This window comes from Aptenodytes patagonicus, chromosome 3 (assembly GCF_965638725.1).
Source record: "Aptenodytes patagonicus chromosome 3, bAptPat1.pri.cur, whole genome shotgun sequence".
Classification (NCBI taxonomy): domain Eukaryota; kingdom Metazoa; phylum Chordata; class Aves; order Sphenisciformes; family Spheniscidae; genus Aptenodytes; species Aptenodytes patagonicus.
The window spans coordinates 112,284,002-112,306,103 of NC_134951.1; the positions used below are offsets into that span (position 1 = coordinate 112,284,002).

The 22,102-nt window shown below is 41.9% G+C and overlaps 1 protein-coding gene across 1 annotated transcript in view; it reads left to right on the plus strand.

Annotated features, from left to right (window-relative positions):
- XDH (xanthine dehydrogenase) overlaps window positions 1-22,102 on the plus strand; it is a 54,911-nt gene that overhangs the window by 28,999 nt on the left and 3,810 nt on the right. Inside the window, exons 19-36 of the mRNA XM_076334701.1 lie at window positions 2,229-2,352; window positions 2,765-2,884; window positions 4,435-4,531; window positions 6,471-6,595; window positions 7,588-7,721; window positions 9,184-9,271; window positions 9,897-9,983; window positions 11,101-11,292; window positions 11,791-11,936; window positions 12,533-12,614; window positions 13,214-13,309; window positions 14,042-14,170; window positions 15,198-15,272; window positions 16,108-16,160; window positions 17,294-17,408; window positions 18,069-18,134; window positions 19,868-20,056; window positions 21,356-21,523. Coding sequence (XP_076190816.1) covers window positions 2,229-2,352; window positions 2,765-2,884; window positions 4,435-4,531; window positions 6,471-6,595; window positions 7,588-7,721; window positions 9,184-9,271; window positions 9,897-9,983; window positions 11,101-11,292; window positions 11,791-11,936; window positions 12,533-12,614; window positions 13,214-13,309; window positions 14,042-14,170; window positions 15,198-15,272; window positions 16,108-16,160; window positions 17,294-17,408; window positions 18,069-18,134; window positions 19,868-20,056; window positions 21,356-21,523 — 2,086 coding nt within the window. The remainder of the gene's footprint in view (window positions 1-2,228; window positions 2,353-2,764; window positions 2,885-4,434; window positions 4,532-6,470; window positions 6,596-7,587; window positions 7,722-9,183; window positions 9,272-9,896; window positions 9,984-11,100; window positions 11,293-11,790; window positions 11,937-12,532; window positions 12,615-13,213; window positions 13,310-14,041; window positions 14,171-15,197; window positions 15,273-16,107; window positions 16,161-17,293; window positions 17,409-18,068; window positions 18,135-19,867; window positions 20,057-21,355; window positions 21,524-22,102) is intronic.

The following is a 22,102-nucleotide window of genomic DNA, read 5'->3' on the forward strand; positions in this document are numbered from 1 at the left end:
GTCGTTTTAATCACTAACCAGAGCATGCAGCTTGAACATGCTCTTTCCTATCTGCCTAAAAATCTAGGTTGTAACATGCAGTTCTGCCACAGCACTCCTGCTGGTGAGTCAGCTATGTGAGTACTGTCTTCTGGTTTTTGCCTTGCACAGTGCTTGCTTGCACTGGCTACGGTCAAGCCCTCTGCATAACAGTCCTGTGTGAGTTAGCTTCAGCTATTAGATGTAGACCTGTTTGTGCTCGGCTGTAGCAAGGTGGATAGGTCAGTATTTGGAAGTGCAGCTGTCTCTGAAAACATCTTGTCTGTGCAGGGCATGACTGATGTGTAATTTATAACAATAGTGACTAACCAACTCTAAAACGCCTATCCTGGCAGGTAATGCCATCTTACATTCTTATGTGAGTTTTAATGCTGTTATATTGCGGGACTGACTGCCCCCACAATCCTTAATTGTGCTTACGTTGTGGTGGCTCTGCAGGCTCTCATCTGCCCTCAACTGCTTTTACGTGGGACACTCTGTGTTACATTGCCTTGTGTCATCCTCAACAGCCTTGCGATGTGCTGTTCATTCCTTAGGCAATGCTTCCTGCCTATTTAGGCTTCCTGTCCAGAGGTTTCCCACAGTGGTCTAGCACAGGACGGGCAGTACAGTGTCATAGATGCACAGATGTGTAGTAGTCGACTCCTAGGTTATGAAAGAAATTGCTCTGCCATCATAGTTAAATCTTCGGTGTTCCAACGCAGTCATTGATGAGTGCTGCAAATGCATAAGTATTGTTACTACTACCAGTGCAGATGGGGCAATAGAGAAAGATCAGATCTATGCCTGTGACCACAATACGCGGTATTTTCTAGAGGTTGCTGTACACATTCTCTTGCATTTGCTTTGTGTACTCACATTTCAAGCTGTGAGCCTGTATTGTTCTGTAGAGGAAGTAGTAGAATATTTCATCAGGTGACAGAAGTATCTCAGCCTATGATTTTTGTCAGTCAAAATATTGGCCCTGAAAACTTCCACTTCACCCGTGTCAGATCTTGACCACCACGTGTAAATTGGAAATCATCTGCCTCTGTATTTCTAACTAAGGGAAACTGTCAGGGGATTGTTTCTGAGGCATTACTGCAGAAGCATGGGAAACTGAACTTTCCGAAGAAAAATAGCATTGTCTTCAGTTCCTGCTGTCTAAGAGTTCATGTGGGAAAGTTCATTCATACATTAAATGTCTTTTTTAAAAAGTCTGTAGCTCACTGGGATGCATAAACAGCTACATTCAGGCACAGTTTGTATCAGAGTTTCAGGAATCTAAACAAGCATCCTGAAAAAATTGCAGCCATTTACAGAAGAGAATAAATCATTCCGTTAGCAGAAACAAAGCCACAGCTTTTCTATTCGCAACAGTTCTCTTGTAAAGCAAGCCAATTACATAGCCAATGTACAAAATATTGCAAAAGGAGCTTGAAAGTCTTTTGTAATACATTTTTTATGAAGTGCTCCATATAAAAATTAAATTATATTGCACTTTTCTAGTTACTTTCTGTTCTGCTTGTCACTTAGTTTTAAATCTGTATATGATTCAAGCAGACAAACATTTTGGTTAGATAGGCTTTCTTTGGTAATCAGCAAAAGAGGTTTCATGAAGCTTTTTGTCTTTTGGAGCGTCATTTCTTTTGCATCCTTTTGAATACCCTGCAGCTTCCTTGTGATTGATACTCAACAACCCCTCCCTGACTCACAGCCACATTTTTCTCTAGAGGTGAAGCCATGGTAGATGATGTGTGTCTGCAGTAAAATTTCATGTTTATCAATAGACAGGGAGGAATCTTGCCTTCACAGAATCATGGCAGCTAAGGAGAGAGTGGAGGCATACCATCGCTAACACCAATCTGTCCTTGGTAAAGGGTGTCAAGGCATCTTTAGTACACATGACAATTGGATCAAGTTCAGATATGTCTTAGGGAAAAGATGTATGATACAGTATAGTCCAAAGAAGCAGACTGGTGATCACTCACAGTCAGGATTCAGATTATCATATAGATCCCAAATGATTTTAGTCTAATATGTTGCCCTTTCTGCCTTGGTCTCACATGATATTCATGTGACAAACTCCTCCTTTTTTGCATAGCCAGACTTCAGGGAATCAGGCCTGAAAATGTATTGGTGTCTCATAAGCTCTGACAAAAAGAAAAGTGAGAAATAATAATGCTGCCTCTCCTCCTTTCTTTTTTTAGTTCTGTAGATGCCTCTGAAGCCCAGAGTGTTCCTGGGTTTGTATGTTTTGTCTCCGCCAAGGATATTCCTGGCAGTAACATCACTGGCATCGCTAATGATGAGACCGTCTTTGCTGAGGATGTGGTATGTGGTTAAAAATAGCCTTTTTCAATCACACTGCTCAGGAGATAAGATTTTCCATATTGTCCAGTGAAGTCCTCTATCTTCTACAGAGATAAATTCTAACTGCACCGGAGTCAATAGAAATCTTGGTGCCAAACTCAATAAGGCCTGAGTTCCTTTGCCCCATGCCGCTCTCCTCTGTGTTATCTGCACTATTCTCCTCTAAGCTTCAGGCCACTGGGACAGGCTCACTCACTCGGTTACTGTCCAAAGTAGTTTGTGATCATTTTCCCTTGACTGATTTTAAATAGACTGGTCTGAACAAACAGATGAAAAACTGCACAAAAGGAATAGATGAAGAGAATTATCATGAGCCTCTCAGTTACTGCGTATGTACACACCAAATGATGGTGGGTCCTAATCTCGCCTGTAGGTCACTTGTGTTGGTCATATCATCGGTGCAGTTCTTGCAGACACACAAGAACATTCCAGAAGAGCGGCTAAAGCTGTGAAGATTAAGTACGAAGAGCTCAAACCTATTGTCACAATTCAGGTGAGATGGCTCAGATCTGCTTCTGCAGTTGGCTTGGGACCCCCTGATGTCTAATTAACTTCTGTTTTCACACATGTGGTTATTTAGCCACACATTTCGTTAGTCTTTGTGGGTGCAGCAGGATATGGATAGAAGGAATAATTTGTGTATTTAAATATAAAGAGGACACACCTTTGATGTGGTACGGATTGGGAGTACATTAACTTGTTCCGTGTTATTTAAAGCTAAAACAAATAAACCAAACTCTGGTAGATATATTGTGCTCAGCACAAATTTGTTTAACAAGGTTACTGTCAGTTACAGTCTTACCCACAGGTGCTTGATTTCAATATTCTCTGGTATGACGCTTCACTGGTATTCATTCATTCTTCATTCTCTGATTTATACCACTCAATAATAGGGTGTGAAAACGTCTCTTCTAGCTCTGTCACTGCACTGTTGCTCTGAGATTTCTGCAGACTGCTTCTCTAGTTTCTAAGCTGATGAAATTAATTTTCAGGAGTTCACTCTCCACTGTGAACATTTCCACTGACTGTATGGACACAGCCCTTAAGTGGCTTTTCTCAAAGCTGAAGGAATTAATGTCAACAATTTGTGATCATTTAATGTTGTTGTTTTTTAACTAGAAGGCTTGTTGACAAGATTTCCTTATGTGACAGTAAAAGCAAATGATAATATCTAATACAGCATTCACATCTAGAAATTAGAAAAAAATGTATGAAGCCATTCTTTTGGGGGGAGAAATTAGAACCATGGGATTCTAATTTTTTTAAGTCAGTATTTTATACCATGTGTTTTGTAATGTGAATTGTATTCATGGAAATACTGAGAGTCTGCATTGTCTAGTACAGACATTGGTACTGTCATCTGTGGACAGCGGTTTTGGTTTGTTTGTATGATTTGTGGGTTCACAAACAACGTGTGAGAACTTTTTCCTTTTTCTGAGGCTTCTAGTTGTTTATTCAGCCAGGGAAGATGAGAGTGGAGCCAAAAATGTGCTGATTTTTTTTGTTGTTGTTTAGTCATTCTGTGGTTTTGTTTGGTTTTTTTTTTTCATTATGGAAAGCTTCTGTTTTGGCAAAAGTGAAATGCGTTTGTAAAACTTCCCCAAGAAAGATTATTGTATGTTAGCTCAGAAGTGAACTATTTCTGCAGAAGTTCTCATCCTGTCTGAGAGATTTAGTTTTGTCCTTCTGCCTCTTTTCCTCTTTTTTTTTTCCTTTTCCTTTTTCCCCTCTTCTGGGCCACAGACTATAGTTAACATAAGTTGTAAGTCATAGCTCTGGTGGCTACAGACCTTGAGGTTCTGAGTCCGTAATGTAAAATGAGTCACAAGGAGCAATCTAAGATTGGCCAGTTATGGGGATTATTGTAAAATTGTTGTTGCCAAAAATTTTGTACTGCTTTAAGTCAAGTCACTTGGCTATTACCATAGTTAGTATCTCATAAGTTCTTGTCCTTTTTATCTTGGATATTTCTCCTTCAGTTAGAGGAAGCGTTGTTTTCACTCTGCTTCCACAAAAATTTCATTGTGTCATCATGTTTCCTAGGAAGCTATTGAGAAACAATCCTTTCTTAAGTCTATAAAGAGGATTAATAAGGGAGACGTGAAGAAAGGATTTGAAGAATCTGATCATGTTTTGGAAGGTGAGAATAAGCATTAATACTTCTTCTAAAATAGGATAGTTTGTGACAAAGGAAGTCAAGCTATCAGCCTCCTTTTTATGCATATGATACTGAACTCATGAAAGTAAGGCTTGTGGGGCTAAATTAATTTCATATTAAGTTTCAGCTAACTGTTTATATACAAATAGCTTGTGAAAGATTTAATTTCAGTTTCAAACAGACTTAGATGCTTCCAGCTGTGCCCCTGTAAACACTCTCTTCCAATGTAAGGACATATTTTTCTTAAGCAAATATTCTACAAAGTGATTTTTTTTTTTCCTGAAATATGTTCATATAGGAGTTTCCCTGTCCAGACATAGTCTGGTCTGAATCTTATAGACAGTCATTCCTTTAACCTTGTATACGACTGTATCTTATGAAAATGGGACATACATGCATCTGAAAACCTGATCCACCAACATTGGTGGCTGTAGGTATCGTGAAGAACATGGCGCTGCCCTGTAACACTTTCTCAACATTGATTGTTGGTCTGTCTTTGAGGATGGTTTTTTTTTTTTTTGCTTCTTGGTTTCATTCAGTTGGAGTCTGCCAAGCAGGTTGTAGAGACATGGGTAAACACAGCAATTACCAACAACTGTTTAAAACCTCTATGAGTTAGGAGGGGAGAGTGCCAGAGCTGTGAACTGGAATACTCTGTCAGACCCATGTCATTGCCTGGTGTATGTATCACCGATCAATAGCGCCTGAGAGGAAGAGTCTCAAACATCAGACCTTTGGAGAACTATGTATTTGTCAATAAGAGGGTGTTGTATCCCTCTTGCAGATCTGAGAGGAAGTTAAATCAGTTACAGACACAGTCTAGTGTGAAGGGATTATTCTCAAAGATCAGAGAAGATGCCCCCCTTACCTCCCTGGGGGGAAGGGGGGAGTTACTTAACTGAAACACCCATTTCCAGGTCTGTCATTTGTTGTATTTTGGTATGCATTGCTGAGACTTTCCTCTGCAGTCAGCGATCGGCGCTGGTGCTTCAAAGGTGTCATAAGCTGTTGTTAACTTTCTTATGCTGTGCTATACTATAAAAAATGAAAACACTGTGCCAGGCAAGGCAGAAATTGTTCTGAGCTAGAAGAATAGGTTATTTAAAAGACTGCAATACTGTGTGAATGCCAGGCCAACCCCCTTGAGAAGACAAGAGAAAGGCCCCTGCTATGTACCAGAGTAGGCGTTGTCTCATGCAAATGTGCATTTCTCACTGATGTACCGAATGAAGGCAGCTATTTTGTTGTTGCTGAATGGAATAAAAGAAAGAGAAGAACAGGATTTTGAGAACTGCTCTGAATATTAATTTTCATGGCAGCTGAACAGACCAGGGCCATGACTGAGAAAGGAGGTTGATTCTGGCATTTAATATTGTGTAGCATGACTGGAAATTGTACCCTCAGCACTGCCAGGTAAGATGTCCTGGGAAAGAGTCACATGCAGTGACAGAGTTGATTCCCAGTTAGATCTTCTTAAGGCATTTTGGGTTTCTATTTTTGTTCCCCTGTTTCAAAGTCTGTAACCTTGTATTTGATCTGCTCAGCTAGACTATACTTGATTTATTTTTATCCTTCATCTCAGTGGTGTTATCAGGGCAACACTGCATCTTAAGGGATGCTGGGTCAATGGCATGGTGTGCAGGCTTATTTTTGAAATGCCAGCCACTTGTGTTTTGAACTGAAGATTTCTAGAAAGTGGAGGGGGGGGCTTGTCTGGTTTTTTGTTTTGGGTTGTTTTTTTTAAAAAATGTCGAACCAGAAGTGTCAATTTTAGAGCTAGGGTTATCCAGTGCTGGGTAGTGCAAAGGGTTGTCATTTAACACATGTGAAAAGGGCAGTAGCTTGCAGGCAGCACATGGTGGGAGATACCTTATAACACCAGGGATACCCTATCTTTGGGGCATTTCTTTCAATTTTCTAGGAGAGATGTACCTTGGTGGGCAGGAGCATTTCTATCTGGAAACTCACTGTACTGTGGCTGTGCCAAAGGGGGAAGATGGTGAGATAGAACTCTTTGTGTCGACCCAAAACCTAATGAAGACACAGGTACTGTCTTATTGACCTGCTACCTAAAAGGCATTTGTTTCTCAGTTTCAGACTAGATAAACAGTTGTCTTACAGTTGGTCCTATCTTGTCTTGAATAAAAAAACCACATAGGCTGAGAGTTGGGTATGGGACCTAAAGTCCGTATCCATCCTACTGGTGTCCCGAATCCACTTCCAGGTGACAGAGATGTTTCTGTTGGCAGCACATCTTTGTCACCAGGGATTACATGCTTAGAATCATAGAATAGTTTGGGTTGGAAGGGACCTCTAAAGGTCTTCTAGTCCAACCCCCCTGCCGTGGGCAGAGACAGCTTCAACTAGATCAGGTTGCTCAGAGCCCCGTCCAACCTGACCTTGAATGTTTCCAGGGATGGGGCATCCACCACCTCTCTGGGCAACCTGTGCCAGTGCTTCACCACCCTCAGAGTCAAAAATTTCTTCCTTATATCTAGTCTAAATCTACCCTCCTTTAGTTTAAAGCCATTACCCCTTGTAACCCTTTCTGGAGAGGGTGCCAGCTGTAGCATGGCTGTTGAATGACATGTCAGACAGAGGTGGTGTAAACACTGACCATATATACCAACTCTGCCATCTTGTGAGATAGGCAGCTGGCACTATGGGGTGTCTTTGGCCTGTTTACTGACTCACCAAGATTGTCCAAAGGTCTCATAATAGTAAGGAGAATGGACAGAGTGGTATGGATGTCAAACCCTGTGCTAAATGAGACCTATGTCTTGGTAACCTCATTTCATGTCAGTCTCTTCCTGAATCTGGTGCTGTCTGCTGAAGCACTGTGTGCCTTCCCACCTCAGAGAGAAAATACTGGGCTTATTGGTCCTAATTGCATCAAATCCAATTGCAGGACCAATAGGACCTGCAATGTAACAGAGTATTTGCACTGTTGCGATGGTTGCAGAAAGGCAATGTGTTGGTATATAGTTCTTAACACCAGCTCAGCTCTGTACATGTTCTGCTGTTCTGTTTTTCTTTAGGAGTTTGTTGCTAATGCATTGGGAGTCCCTTCAAATCGGGTTGTGGTTCGATTGAAAAGAATGGGAGGAGGATTTGGAGGAAAAGAGACTAGGAATACTATTTTGACAACTGCAGTGGCTGTCGCAGCCTTCAAGTAAGTTTGGGTGTGGGGAACAGGGCTTTTTCCTTTCAGACTGTCCCAGCCTGCCTCCTACTGGAGCACTTTCAAGACTCTTCATGTCTTGTTACTGTACAGCTTATAGCAAGCCTGGGATTTCCCAAAGGAGTTGTCTAATAGGCTCTTAGCTGGTAGGAGGAATTGAACTTGCTCAGAGGGGCTAAGCTTATGCGGGAACGTCAGCTTTTAATAGGAAGGGGGGAAAAACCCCTTTGCTGTTCCTTTGGTGCTCTCTGAAAGCTCTTGTATCTCAAATTATCTGCCTCTCCCCTTCAATTCACCCCAAACCCTTTCAACATCCAGCACTAGCCATGCTTGTTGTTTTGTGTAATAGAGGTATGAGAGTCTCTTCCTTGCTCAAAACTCTACACCAGCCTTGCACCACTGTTTCTCTGCTCTTCTGCAAACTCTCTCTTTGGATTTTTCCCTAGGAAGGGTGGCAGGCCACTGAACAGAAACCCACACTTTTCAAACTCCTAAAAGCTCAGGGAATGAACCTAGACTGTAACCGTTTGTGAAGTGTAGATTGGAAACGTGCTTCTTGTTTCTGGAGTTTTGACATGGGCTCATCTTTAACTGTGCGAGTTTCTGTGGTTGTGAGTGAACGTGGCCTCTGAGATGACATTTGTGCACTGCATGTAACACTGCCCTTCCCAATATTGCCCTTGTAAGTGAGAATGCACCCTGCTGGCAATGCTAGATGGATCTTGCAATACAGCAGCAATTTGATAAAATACCTTTGGAAGAGAACAGCCAAAATGAAGCTCCTGTACTTAAATCAGCTTTATTTTTCTGGTTCCGAGCAAACCACCTGCTTTCTCTAATTAATCAGTAATACATGTGCATTTTTTCTTTCCTTTATCTCTGCCAGCCAAACCACTGTTTTATATCCCAAAGGTTATGAAATAGCATGTATGGCATTCCCTAGATATTTTTACAACCTGAAGAGAGGCACTGGGAAGGCAGAATTGTTACAAAATGAAGAGCAAATCCTCCTCTTGTCCTTGTTTTCCTCCTTGGATAATAAATAAGCAAATAAAAAACAAGGTCAAATTGAAGGCTAGTTAGTACTTTACTTAGCATTATTATATAATTCATACGGCATTCTCTCTTGCAAAGCCAAGAGAGTGCCTTGAGAAATAGTCTGGAAAACAGTGATTGCTCAGTTATTAGCATCTGTCTGTAAGAAACTATCCCTTTTAATATAAGAGTCTCCACAAGAGTTTTCACAAACAGGTCCCAACTTCTAAGATCTTAATTTTTTTTTTTACTCAGTCTTGCCATTTTCTTAAGAGGAAGATGTATAAACCAAGCAGTTTACCCCTAACTCCCCATTGCCACTCTGGAGAGACAATGCTCACCAAAAAGAGAGAGTCTTGCTCTGTAGGAACTGTATTGTGCATTTCAGGCTTTGCCTGATAAATGTATCCTTTAACAGAACTGGCCGCCCAGTAAGGTGCATGCTGGATCGAGATGAGGACATGCTGATAAGTGGTGGGAGACATCCCTTCCTGGGGAGGTACAAGGTATGCATACATATGAAATAAATGCACGTTGTCTCAGTGTTGTCACCTGAAATATCCGAGTAGTAAGATACTGTGAAAAAATCGCTGCTCTGGTTGTTTCACTACTGATCTCCTCTGCTGCAAACGGATCAGGTCAGCTGGGTTATAGTGTTTTTCCTGTTCAAGTCCTGCAGAAGTTCTTTTGGCTCAGATGGTTCCCTTGTGACCTCAGTGTAAATACTTCCCTCCTCCTTGCAACCAAGACTTTGCCCCTGTTGACAATCACATTGCTCTTAGATGCTTCCCCATTTGTTTACAGTATTGTACTACTGTTTGTTTTGTTAACTTCCTTTCCTCTTCAATCCCCATCCAACTGCTTCTGCTTTTCAGAGCAAAAACCTGTTAAGGAAGGTGTGGCTGTGACAAGTGGCCAGCACTTATTTTAGAAGAGGTCTCTGGAGCAAGATTAAGACGCATACATAGACCCTTTACTGGGAAGCTTCCTCAGTTGCTGCCTGTGCTTGTCCTATGCTGCAGCAGAGGACAGTCAGCCTTTTGCCTGTATGAGGTCCATTCAGTTTTTGGAGGGAAGCACGAAACAGAACACTTTGTAGAAAACAGATTACTGAGGAGACTCTCTTGACAGGTTGGTTTCATGAAGAATGGGAAAGTCAAGAGTCTGGAGGTGTCATACTACAGCAATGGGGGCAACTCTGTAGACCTCTCTTACGGTGTAAGTAAAATTTTCCGATGGCTAACTAGGCAGAAGACACTTCCCTGTGCAACCTTTCGCTCTGACTTCAGAGAGTTGTCTACAGCATTGTTTGCACATCCTGCTCTCTGACATGACTGAAAACAGACCTTGATGGGTTTTTGGAGCTCCTACAACTGCTTTCTGAGCCAACTGACCTGCCTTGGCATGTGCTACACAATTCTTATTGATGCTGTAATAACTTGGATTAGGTAAAAGGGTCAAGAAAGTTTGCTTTGCATTAGAGGGCTGTGATGGGAAACTTGTTGCACAATGCAAGGTGACTGATAGTTCCCCAGCTTTGGGGAAAGCTAGTTCCTTGGAATAAGAAACATCCAAGTCAATAGGCTGATCAGGGCAGAGTGCCTAAATCAACAAGCTTGTTAAGGACTGGCTAAAGCTAACATTCGGTTCATAAGCACTAAGGACAAGAATGGGCCTGACTTCTGAGTTTGTTTCCAAGAATTTTTATTCTGATGAGTAAAAAAATCTCTCCTTTTCTGTCTGTGCTGCTGCTGGAAGGGAAATCTGGGAACACAAGCCAGAAAGAAGCCCTGGCCCTTTCCCGATTTGGACAATTAATGGACAAAGATCTCAAATCTTGCAGTTTAGATGTAGCTATTGAAAAATCCTTATTTCATATAGTTGTCCTTACTGCCACAGCCCAGCTGCTGAGTCACTTGATGTCAGCAAGACTTCTTTTCCAGTAACAGATTACTCAGTATAATTAAAAGAAGGTTCTGGTTCTTCCAGGTGGGTAATGGCGTTTAGTAGCAGTTTGGCTCAGCATGAGCCCAGGGCCAGCAAAGGACTTTGAAGCTCAATCTGTCCTAGGGTCCTAAGTGTCAACAGAGAAGTGTGCTTATTGTCCTGTCCTTCTGGAGGATACCGCTTGATACTCCATTGCAAATGTGAGGGAGTACTGGCTGTGCCTCAGCGTTCATCCAGCTGTATTGACTGCAGGGTGCAAGAGAAAGTGCTGGTTATTATTGTACATTAGTTTCAGAGCTTTCCAGTCTGGCTTTGGCAGCTAGTAAGAAGTCTTGACATGTGATTCATGTAAAATGTGAATGTAAAATCCACCCCTTCTCTTCACCAGGTTATAGACAGAGCCCTGTTACATTTGGATAACTCCTACAACATTCCCAATGTCAGCAGCGTGGGCATTGTTTGCAAGACCAACTTGCCTTCCAACACAGCCTTCCGTGGCTTTGGAGGGCCCCAAGGAATGATGATTGCTGAGTGCTGGATGAGTGACCTTGCTCGGAAGTGTGGCCTGCCACCTGAGGAGGTACAGATCCACTGACACATTTCAGGGCGGTGCTGCCTTTGAACAAACTCTGAGAACTGGACACAACCACAGGAAATTATTAAGCATAAGAACTTTTGCTTTGTTTTTGCTAAGCCCTTAGCAGGATCTCAAACTTTCTGTATGACAGCCACATTATAGCATGGATTATCTTCTGCTTCATTAAATTCCCTCAGTAGCCTCAATTGTGTGACATCTACTTTAAGGATAGATATTAAAAAAAAAAAAAAAGCCCAAAGGCATTAGGTACCTTAATCTTACTAACAATGTGCTTAAGTCCCAACCTCTCTTGAAAATTCCCAGCCTTAATGTCTCAGTCCCCATTTTCCCATGAACAGATATATGTCTGTTAATTCTATTGTTCTGTAGAGTGAGCAGAGGATTAAAACTAGGAACCAACATGCTTTTGATGTCATCCGTTAAAAAGACCTAGTCTGAAGCATTAAACTTGGCGTGTCCTTTATATGTCTCTTTGGGAAGGTGCGGAGGCTCAATCTTTATAATGAAGGAGACCTGACTCATTTTAACCAAAAGCTGGAGGGATTTACTCTACGAAGATGCTGGGATGAATGTTTGTCAAGCTCTAGCTATCATGCCAGGAAGAAACTAATTGAAGAATTCAACAAGTAGGTATTCTAGAGCTGTCTTGTTACTGGGTGCACCTGTTGCCTACTAACTTCTGAAGTTCTCTTAGCAACTTGAGTGATGTGAAATCAGACCTTGTATTTGCAGAGTGATGTCTAAATTTCTTTTTTTGAAATCCCTTCATGCTTACTGTGGGAAGAAATCTCTATTAGTGAGCTGGTAGCTTAAATAAGGCAGGAATCAGACCTAGTATGACATGATTTTGTAAGGGAAATGTAGCAAAGGAGAGGGGGTCTGTTAGGTCCAGCTAGGCTTTTCAAATAGCTATCAAGGCAATTTGTTTAGGCTTTCCACTGCCTTATAGTCTTTTTAGTTGGCTTGTATATACAACTGAATAGTTAATAGTCCAGGCAATTGCTTCTATAATGCCCGGGGGAGCATCTTCAGTTCAGATTTCTTCTTGTTGGGACCCATAAACAAAGCAAATCTTTCATAAAAATTACTGATTAATTCAGTCTATATTGCATTCAGGTATTTCATTTCTGCTTTGATACCTACCCAAGCTGTTGGAGGGAAGTGTAGTATTGAGTTGTGATGAAAGCCGCTTGAATATACAAATAACCTTCTTTCCTTGCAGGCAGAATCGCTGGAAGAAGAGAGGGATGTGCATCATTCCTACCAAATTTGGCATCAGTTTCACTATCCCATTTCTGAACCAGGTCCGTAAGTGTCATTCATCTTTTCAGTAGAGAAGCTAGATTTATGCTGCCTCCCCCAGGCCCTCCTCCATTTGTACCAAACTGGAGCTTTTCAGAGAAGTAGTAGTAAATTAGTTAAGAAAGAGCATTTTTCAAACCAAAATGAGCAACACAATAGTTAGCAGTTTATACTGTCCAAAAGACACCACAATGCAGCTATGTTTCCGTGGTATTGTGTTATGTTAATTTCCCTGCCTATTCCCTCTTCCTCAATAGTTGAAACACTGTTCCTGTGTTTGACCCGACTTGAGGGACTGTCAGTGGTGTTAGCAAGTTCAGGTGAAGGGTGCATCTCTGTTTCATGGGGGCGGGTTTGGGTTACTTCACCTGCTTTCTGAGCTGAAAATACTGACTGAGGTTTGTTATGTCATTGGAACTTCTAGTGAGTTGGTGAGACTAAACCAAACTGATCTCAAGTGTAAACTAGTGGCTTTAATTACACCGAAGAACAACATTGGTCAAGTTCCAAATTAATTTTCTCTGTAGTTTGTAACTGAAATCTTCTAAGTACTTCACTAGTTCATTTATGGTGACTCTTGGATTAATGTTCCCATTTATAGGCTGGAGCTCTGATCCATGTGTATACAGATGGCTCTGTATTACTTACACATGGGGGGACTGAGATGGGTCAAGGGCTTCACACCAAAATGATTCAGGTAATAATGAGTTTGGACTTAACCAAATGAGACATCTTTTCAGTAAAATTACTCTCACTCTATGGTATTGCCTCAGACAGCTTGACACTTCCTTTCTGTGCATGCGTAGGGTAACAAATCATGGCTAATTCCTCTTAATTGTTTCAGCAGCAGTGCTAGATGTCCAGAGTATTATCACAATTGAGTATGAGAATTAGATTCTTCATCATCTTAACTCTTACTATGTAGATAATGCAGGTTATGCTTACAATCTAGCTTCTTTGGTAGTTCAATTTCATCCCATAAAACTACAGTTTACATATATTTTATACAAAAATTAGTCGTATTGCAAACGTATTTATCTGCGTATGCTAACGCCTTTGTAGTTAAAAAGGCCTAAGGGAGCAACATGGCTTTGGCAGGGAAATGAAAGGGAAATCTAATAGGGCTCTTTATCCTCTGATTCCTATAATTGTTGAGAGAAGAATTTAGTCTCACAACAGTGAAGTGAATATCTGTCATTGTGGCAAAAGTGTACGTGTATGTGCTCTCACACATTCAGTCTGTGGAGGGCAAACTTAACAATGTACCGGCTAGCTCTCAGTCACTGAATCAACTGAGCCTTCAAGAAGAATGAAATTTAGGACAGGAGAGGGTAGAGGTTGCAGTGTGGATCCTAGCAGTGTAAGCAATGAATGATAATGCTCAGGTATAAGAAGAGCTGCTTACTAATTGTTTATCTTTGCTCTGCAGGTTGCTAGCAGGTCACTGGGAATCCCCACCTCCAAAATTTACATCAGTGAGACCAGCACAAACACTGTCCCAAATACCTCCCCGACAGCCGCATCTGTCAGTGCGGACATCAATGGAATGGCTGTCCATGTACGGAAACTGAGTTATTTAAACTAGTGGGTTATAAGCCAGGACTCCAGAACATGAAAAGTTGATGTGTATTTATCTATTGCTTAAGGAAAACATAACCATCAAAAGGCAGTTCCAGGCTAAGGGTACCTCATAACTTCTTTACCTGCTATAACTACTGGTGGTGGTAGATGATGAATGACCGTATTTTTTTTTCAAGTAGTTCGAAACTCTCCTTCTGTCCTTTTGTAGTTCTAAAATGGAGTGTTTGTGATTACTCAAAATGAACAGAACAAAACATCCATTTAAGTAGCTAGCTTCTTAGTATTTAATAATTAATGTGGCCTTATCTATAACAAATATATTGTGCTGCAGATATTAATAGCAGATGGTTTGTGGGGTGTGCTCCAGAACCAAAGACCTCTAAGTGTTGATACACTCAGAGCAAACATCCTTCTGTAGCAATGGCATGGTCATGACTGTCTCTGACATGGTGGAGTTAACCAATGCATATATTTGGAGAGTATGTGACTCTTCCATTGAAAAGAGGAATTTAGTACTGGTCATTCTCAGGTTTAAAGAAAGGGGGAATTGTAACCTGTAAAGTAAAATCATCAGGCTGTTTTTATTCTCTGCAGAGCTTGTCTGAGTAGGTTGAATTTTGGCAAGAATATTTTTTTCAGTGTTATAGGATCATCTTGCTAGATATGCTAAGATGTCCTGCTATGACTTCATACAGATAAAGTTACTGTATAAATAGGTGGACTTCTGATGTTTCATGTCATGGTCTGGAAAGTTCTGTGCTGTATTTGGGATTCCCTTCTGCTATCAGCACAGGCAATCTGCTTTAAAATCCTTTTCAGTCAACGTTTCTTCCTATGTAGCAAGACATCTGTTAGTGAACTTTGTTCCTTTTTATGATATGCCAAAGTCCTAAAGGCAATATTGATTTAAACAGAAGGTTCTTTGAAAATCTTATAGGGCTCTTAATACTATAAGCTGACTTTTCAAATCTTAAAATATTGCTTCTCTCTCTCTTTGTTTCTAGAATGCGTGTCAGACTATCGTAAAAAGACTTGAGCCGATCAAGCAGTCTAATCCCAAAGGATCCTGGGAAGACTGGGTAAGCTGTTTGTATCCGTCGTGAGACAAGTGGGCATTGTCAGAGACTGTTTTAATTGGCAAACCCTGTATGCAGGTATACCCTCCAGGCCTTCCGCATCTCGCTAGCAAAGATTTGAGCAAAGACAGTGAAACAGAAACCTGGCAAGGGAAGTAACCAAAGCTTGCAAGAGGTCATCCCCAAAACGTCACTTATGACTTCAATACTGAGATTTCTCCAGATCCTGGGGCCTGCCTGTGACAAACTTGACCAAATAAGTCTTGAGCAGTTACATATATCTTTCTAGTCAGGCTACAGTCTTGGACAGGAAGAAACCTGATTTGTAGTGAAGGGATTCCGTGACAAAGATGACTCTGTTGAGCTGCCGTCCACCTCCTTGGCTGCAATATATCTGTACCCTCAATAATAAGAGATTGGTGTGCTGTCAGGCCATTTTCAGATCCAAGCTCTTCTCTTCATGGGAGGAGCTTTGACTTTGAGATTTGGAAGTCAGGATAGGATTTCCCCTGGCCTCACTGAAGTCAAGATGACTGTCAGTTTAACCTTTGTCTCTGAGGTTGAAAGTCTAACCTGTAGCTGAGAGCCGAACAAACAAGAGCAAGTCTTATCCCTCTGCCAATGGGCAAGTTCTGCCCTTGGTAGCTGATGACGGGGCTATTTGGGGAAGCAGCTGCATCATGATGTTTCCCTTGGCACTGCTGGTGCTGGATAGTGTAACAGCTGTCTGTCACTGGACACCTTCTATTCATGCTCTCCTGGAAATGTGGTTGGGGTAGCTATTTTGCAGGGACTGGTTGGACAATTACTATTTTCAAACTCTTGTTCACTTTGCCAGATTAAAGCTGCCTATGAGAACTGTGTTAGCCTGTCGGCCACGGGGTTTTATAGGTGAGTGAATATTCTGACTCGATTGCATGGATTGCATCCAGGGAAATTCTGGGAGGATTTACAGCCCCTACCCCCCTGTCACTGTTCTAACTTAGGGCTGCATTCCCTTTCCTACCTGGAAATATTAAGCTGAGGTTAACACTCTCCTGACTGGGGAGAATCGGTTCCTGATGGAGCACAGCTCTTGGGGCCAAGTTCAGGTCTCATGTAAATCTGAAGTAGATCGAACTTCAGTCTAGCTGACCTAGGTCTGAGGAGGCGTAAATGAAATCAGTGCTTTGCCTGGGGCTCTGCTCTGTGTCAGTCTTGTGACTTAGCATTGCGCTAGAACCGTCATGCAGGGAAAAAGGGGGCAGGCGTTGTCCTTGAGGACAAAGCTACTTATGGCAATTGGCTGGAGCGGTATCCTGTCTGTTGTGGCATGAGCAGATACCAGTGTTTTCAATTTCATGCTCCCACTTTAAACTCTTGCTGGTTCCTCTGCAGTTCTGAAATGAGGCACTTTTCTTAGCTTTACTGCTGGAGGAAAACGGAGATCCATCATCTTTGGGGCAAGAGGGATTGACATAAACTAAACACAGTGTTGATAAGAGCCTGTTTAGGACTAAAATACAATATTAGCTCATTTCTGTTGCATCTCTGAAATGTTTTTTCTCTTAACCAAGTGACTGTCAGTATTTTAATAAACCAGTTTTCAGATAAAGTATAAGTAGCCAGATACAAAGTTTGCCATGAGCTGTGCTTAAAATCAGTTCTTAGCTTAATCCAATTTCTGGTTCAACTTGATTATGCTCTGAAACTTAATGACCTCCAACAAATGTTCAACTGTGCTCAAAAAGCAAATGATTTGCTACTGGAGTGGTGGGAATGAGTTCATAATAGTCATCACAAGCCCCAAGATTCATGGGAAAATAAAGATGGCTAAAATAGTTTGATAGTTTCAGTCAGGTTTTGGAATACAGAGCAGCTTTAGCAGATTTCTATTTATAGTTGTTTACACTTTTCATTTCTGCATGGGCTTGACGGAAGGGATGAAACCCAAGTGAATAAGGATTTTGATAAGTTGCAATGTGTTTGTATTCATTTTGACTGTTCATGGAATGAAATGTGGTTTTGTTTTTCTTTGTATCAAGAATTCCTGACCTTGGCTACGACTTTGAAAAGAATGAAGGGAAACCATTCTGCTACTTCAGTTATGGTGTTGCTTGCTCTGAGGTTGAGATAGATTGCCTAACAGGTGACCACAAGGTGAGGCGGTCAGCAGTGAAATAGCCCTCTGTGTTTAGGTGAAGGAAACATTCACAGGGAGTTAGAACAAATACTGGGTGTCAGCCTGTTCCTAGCTCTGTCATTGGTCTGGTGTGACCTTCAGTAAATTTCTTAACTCCTCTGTTCCACAGTGCAACAATCCATAAAGTATAATAAAATGATAATTATCTACCCTGCGGGGATATTAGGAGGCTTAATGAATGATTGCAAAAGTTATGGGATTTGCTTAAGTAAGAGATAGCAGCACTGTGTTAGCACAAAAGAACAGAAACATACTGGAATTGAGTTAATCATTAAAAATAGCACTGAAGGCTTTTAGAAAGAAAGAAAAAAGAAAAAAAATTTCATCAGAATCTGACCTAGTTGGTTATGCTCAAGTACAGAGCACTGACGCTAGCAGCTTGGAACTAATATAAATTGGGTCCATTGGATCTCTGGGGAAAACTGCAGTGAGTTCCTTCAATTTACTTTAGGGATGAACTCAGATTAAAAGTCAGTATGAAGAGTTGAGCTGAGATAGATTGTTGAACGCTGGCCAAGTGTGGGTAGTGGTTGGATACATTACTCCTCCTCATACAAGACCATGGTGTACCAGTTTCAATGTTCTGTGCTGATTTATTCTTTATTTCTACCTTTTAGAACATTCGCACAGACATTGTTATGGATGTTGGTACCAGTCTGAACCCAGCCATAGATATAGGACAGGTAAGTGAAATAGTGTTGCTATTTCCACCATGTTAAAGGGATCACGCTACTCTCGGGCTTTTTTAGATAAGCCATTATCCCTCTCCAGGTTGTGCCTTTGCAAACAGGATTTTAAACTGGGGTATCCAGTGAGGCATTTTAGGCTAGGTATGAAAACCTGTTTGACCTACGCTTAACTATGCAATAGGCACAGAATTATGTAGGGAAATATCCTGTTGGGTTTTTTTGCCTTGGATATTAAGACTACAGGATATTCTCCAGTTACCACCACATTGATGCTTTTCAGCACCTGTCTTGCCTGAGGAATGAATCCAGATAATACTAGTATGATGGAATAACCTCATCCCAGGCTTAGTTTCTACAATGTGGCATGTGAGACTAAATCCCACACCTGATTTTTATACTCCTATCTGTCAATATCAAGTCCCATTTAATTCAGCAAAAATTGTTCTGTGAATAAAGAGTTAGGGCAGTAGATTCTGTCCTCCAGCTGCTGCTGTGTAGGAATCTCAATAGAAAGTTGGACTGACCGCTTAGCTTGCAAATTCCTTGGGCAGGGACAAGCTTAATTCCATGTTTTGTGCAGTAATAATCACAATGATACCTCTCAGCAAATAAAGGTAATAAACACAGGGTTGTTTGGTGTACCAAGAGATGAATCGTTAGACATTTGCACATGCTCCCTTGCTTAACTCTAGGTGTTGATACAGTATAAATCCAGTGAAACTGCTGCAGGATTTGGAGTTTACAGGAGAGCACGAGTTGCAGAGCTCTTCTATAGATAAAATGAAATTTCTTTGAAAGTGACATTTTTTCTGAAAGAGACTTTTTCGGAAGTGGCCAAGGGGAGAAAGGAGCCTTTCTGTCTTCGCAGCCTGGCAGTTTGCCTCTGGGAGTAAAGAGATGGGCTATACGGAGCCTGTCAAAGAGATCTCAATTTCCTGTGTCCTTCCATGAATTGCTGCAGAGGATCTGGGAGCACAGGGGAGAAAGGATGTTGTATGACTGCAGGAACACAAGTACACAGGGCTGGGTTAATGAATGTTTGTGCCAAATCTTTAGACTGGTCTGCCTGTCAGATTTCTCAGTGGGCACAGAAAGTAGAGCTGCTTCATGTAGGGTTGTTCAAGCACATCCTCCTCTCATAGCTGCTCCCCTTTTTTTTAATTTATTTTTCTTCTCCTAAAATTTACAGTAGAAAAATTATGCAAAGAAGTCTTTAGTACTTGAATGGATATGGGAGTGTTTTTGCAGGTGTCTGTGCTGGTGACCGGAGAATATGCAGTACTTAAGAAAGCATTTATACTGAAACAGAAAGCGTAAAATAGTTTGTCTTCAGATATGTCGTCAGATATGTCGTCTTCAGTTCTTTTAGTTGTCCTTTGGATTACCAGCAAGTACAACTCATTCAGTGTTAATCTGCCTGTGAAGGAATCAATATTTTGGCATTGATTTTTTTTTTCCTTGCTTCATCAGAAAATTCCTGTCCTGCGTTTACAGCATACCTGTTTGCGTGTATTTGTAAATTGCTTCACCTGCCAGGGAAATGCAGCCACATCTATATGGGAACACAGAAATTGTGCAAAGGTGCCAAGCAGAAGGGACAAGGGTTTTTAGTGGGAAATTAGTCAGGAGGGGAGGGCTGAAAACTCCGGTGGAAATCATCGTTGTTTGTTCTTGTGCAGGGAAGAACAACAACAAAAAAATGTAACCTTGTTTGGATGTGTTTGTAGATAGAAGGAGCATTTGTCCAAGGCCTTGGGCTCTTCACCATGGAGGAGCTGCGCTATTCTCCTGAAGGGAACTTGTACACTCGAGGGCCTGGGATGTACAAAATCCCAGCGTTTGGAGACATCCCAACAGAATTCTATGTGTCTCTTCTCCGTGACTGTCCAAACAGCAAGGCAGTTTATTCATCCAAGGTATACCTGCGAGATCTGCAGGCCTCTTACTGCTGTAGTTCTGTGAAGCTGAGTGTGATAAAATAATGATGCATGTGTCTAAATAGTTAACCTTGTTATGCTGGCTTTATTCTGGGGTCAGGATGTTTTCCCATTCCTTACCAGAAATATATATACTATCCTTTATAGTTAGGAAGAACTGAAAAACCTGCACATTGCTACCCTGATTTTCCATTAGAGAGAACTGAAGTGGCTTTGCTGTGCCAGTTCTGCTGTAACAGAGGCTGCCAGCCTCCCCCTGCATGTCAGCTCCCTGGTTGCCCTTCCCTGGCACCAGAGCCACCACTGCATATAACACTTCCAGCAGTGTCATTTCCCCAGATCTGATATACCAGGATCTTGTGTCTGTGTTTTTATGTTTTGCTTTCTTTACTGTTTCACAGTGCTCATGTCACCATTAAGGGTCCATTATTAATCCACGTGTCCTTCAACTGTTTTCACTGCAGGCAGTGCTGTTCCCTGCAGTTAGTGAGGGCTGCACAGAGCAGGGCTGAATGTACAGCATCAATGAATTTGCTTTACTTATGATTCAACAGAGCATTTAGAGAGGCCACCCAGCATCCTTATCTGTATATGCCTGGCCTGCCTCCTTACAGTTTCCCATTTCCCCTCCATCCACAGAAACATCTTCATCAATGAGGAGAACTTTTTGGGTGATTAGTGCTGATGACAGAATTAAGAAAAAAGGGGCTGGCAGGGACCTCAGTATTAGATAATACTCGTGTAATCCCTGAGGGAGGCATTCCTGCTGGTTTGCAAGGACCTCCAGTGATGGAGCATCATGCTCTCTTCCCAGACAATTCACCACTGCCTTATCTGAATTCCCTTTGCTGCAATTTTAGCACCATCCAAAAGGTTGTGGGAATATGTCAGTCCCTTTTCCTTCATAACAGCCTTGCTGTGTCAGAAAGCTTGTGTTTTCCTACTATCTCTTCTTTAAATGGACTGGGGGTTGTTTTAGCTCAGTCTTTCCTCACTGATCACACCTGGCAGACTGGAAGCTCTTTTAGCTTCATGTTTCCTCAGTGATCACATGTGGTAGACTGAGGTTCACATCTGGAAGGCAAGGGGCTGTTTTGGTTTGGCCTTTCCTTCCTGATCACATCTGGGAGACTGAGATGTTACAAAGGAGGAGTGAGGAGTGCGAACAATTCCTGATTGTTGCATAGGGCTTGCTCATCTTTCTGTTAGCCTCATTAGTCTTTCCAGGGCCAGGACTGTTTTGGGCTGCAGCCTCACTCTTGCTTGTGCTCTGTCTAGGCTGTGGGAGAGCCACCTCTGTTCCTGTCTGCCTCAGTATTTTATGCAATTAAAGATGCCATCTACTCAGCGAGGAAGGACTCTGGCCTGACTGGACTGTTCAGGCTGGACAGCCCTGCCACCCCGGAGAGGATCCGCAATGCTTGTGTGGACATCTTCACCAAAATGGTAACAGCTTCTGGTTTCATAGTCTGCTCCCTAGCCAGCCTACCCCACATGGAATGTGTGTGCTGGTCACAGTGGCCCAGATCTGGGATTAGGGCAGGTTGAGGAGGTTGTGGCCCTGCTTAAGCAGATGATTTTTATTTCATGGGTGTTATCCTTCATTTAACATGCCACCAAATGAGAGACAAATCCACAGACCAGCACTGCTAGGGCTCCGTTGCAGGAAGGTCTGCTATACGGTATCAATGAAGTTGCAGTTCCTCCAAGTGCTGTCTGTAGAATAAAGGCACTGACTTGTTGTCCCGATGCTCCTGACTATCATCACTTAGGGGATCACCACCACTAACATATTTTGCAGGTCCACTCTGTGATTTAGTGGTGTCCCTCAGGGAGGGAGGGAGAGGAAAGTGTTACTGAAAATGCTCACTTCTCCTGAATGTTATGACCACAGGAGTCGTCTTAGAGGCTGTGGGCTTGATCTGAAGGAGTGCAGGAGTTAACCCTGTCACTGTCTTTTCATGGGCTCCTCCTCTGTTACAGTGTTGTGACAGGGCTGCGTAGGAGTGGGTCCCTGCACAGAGT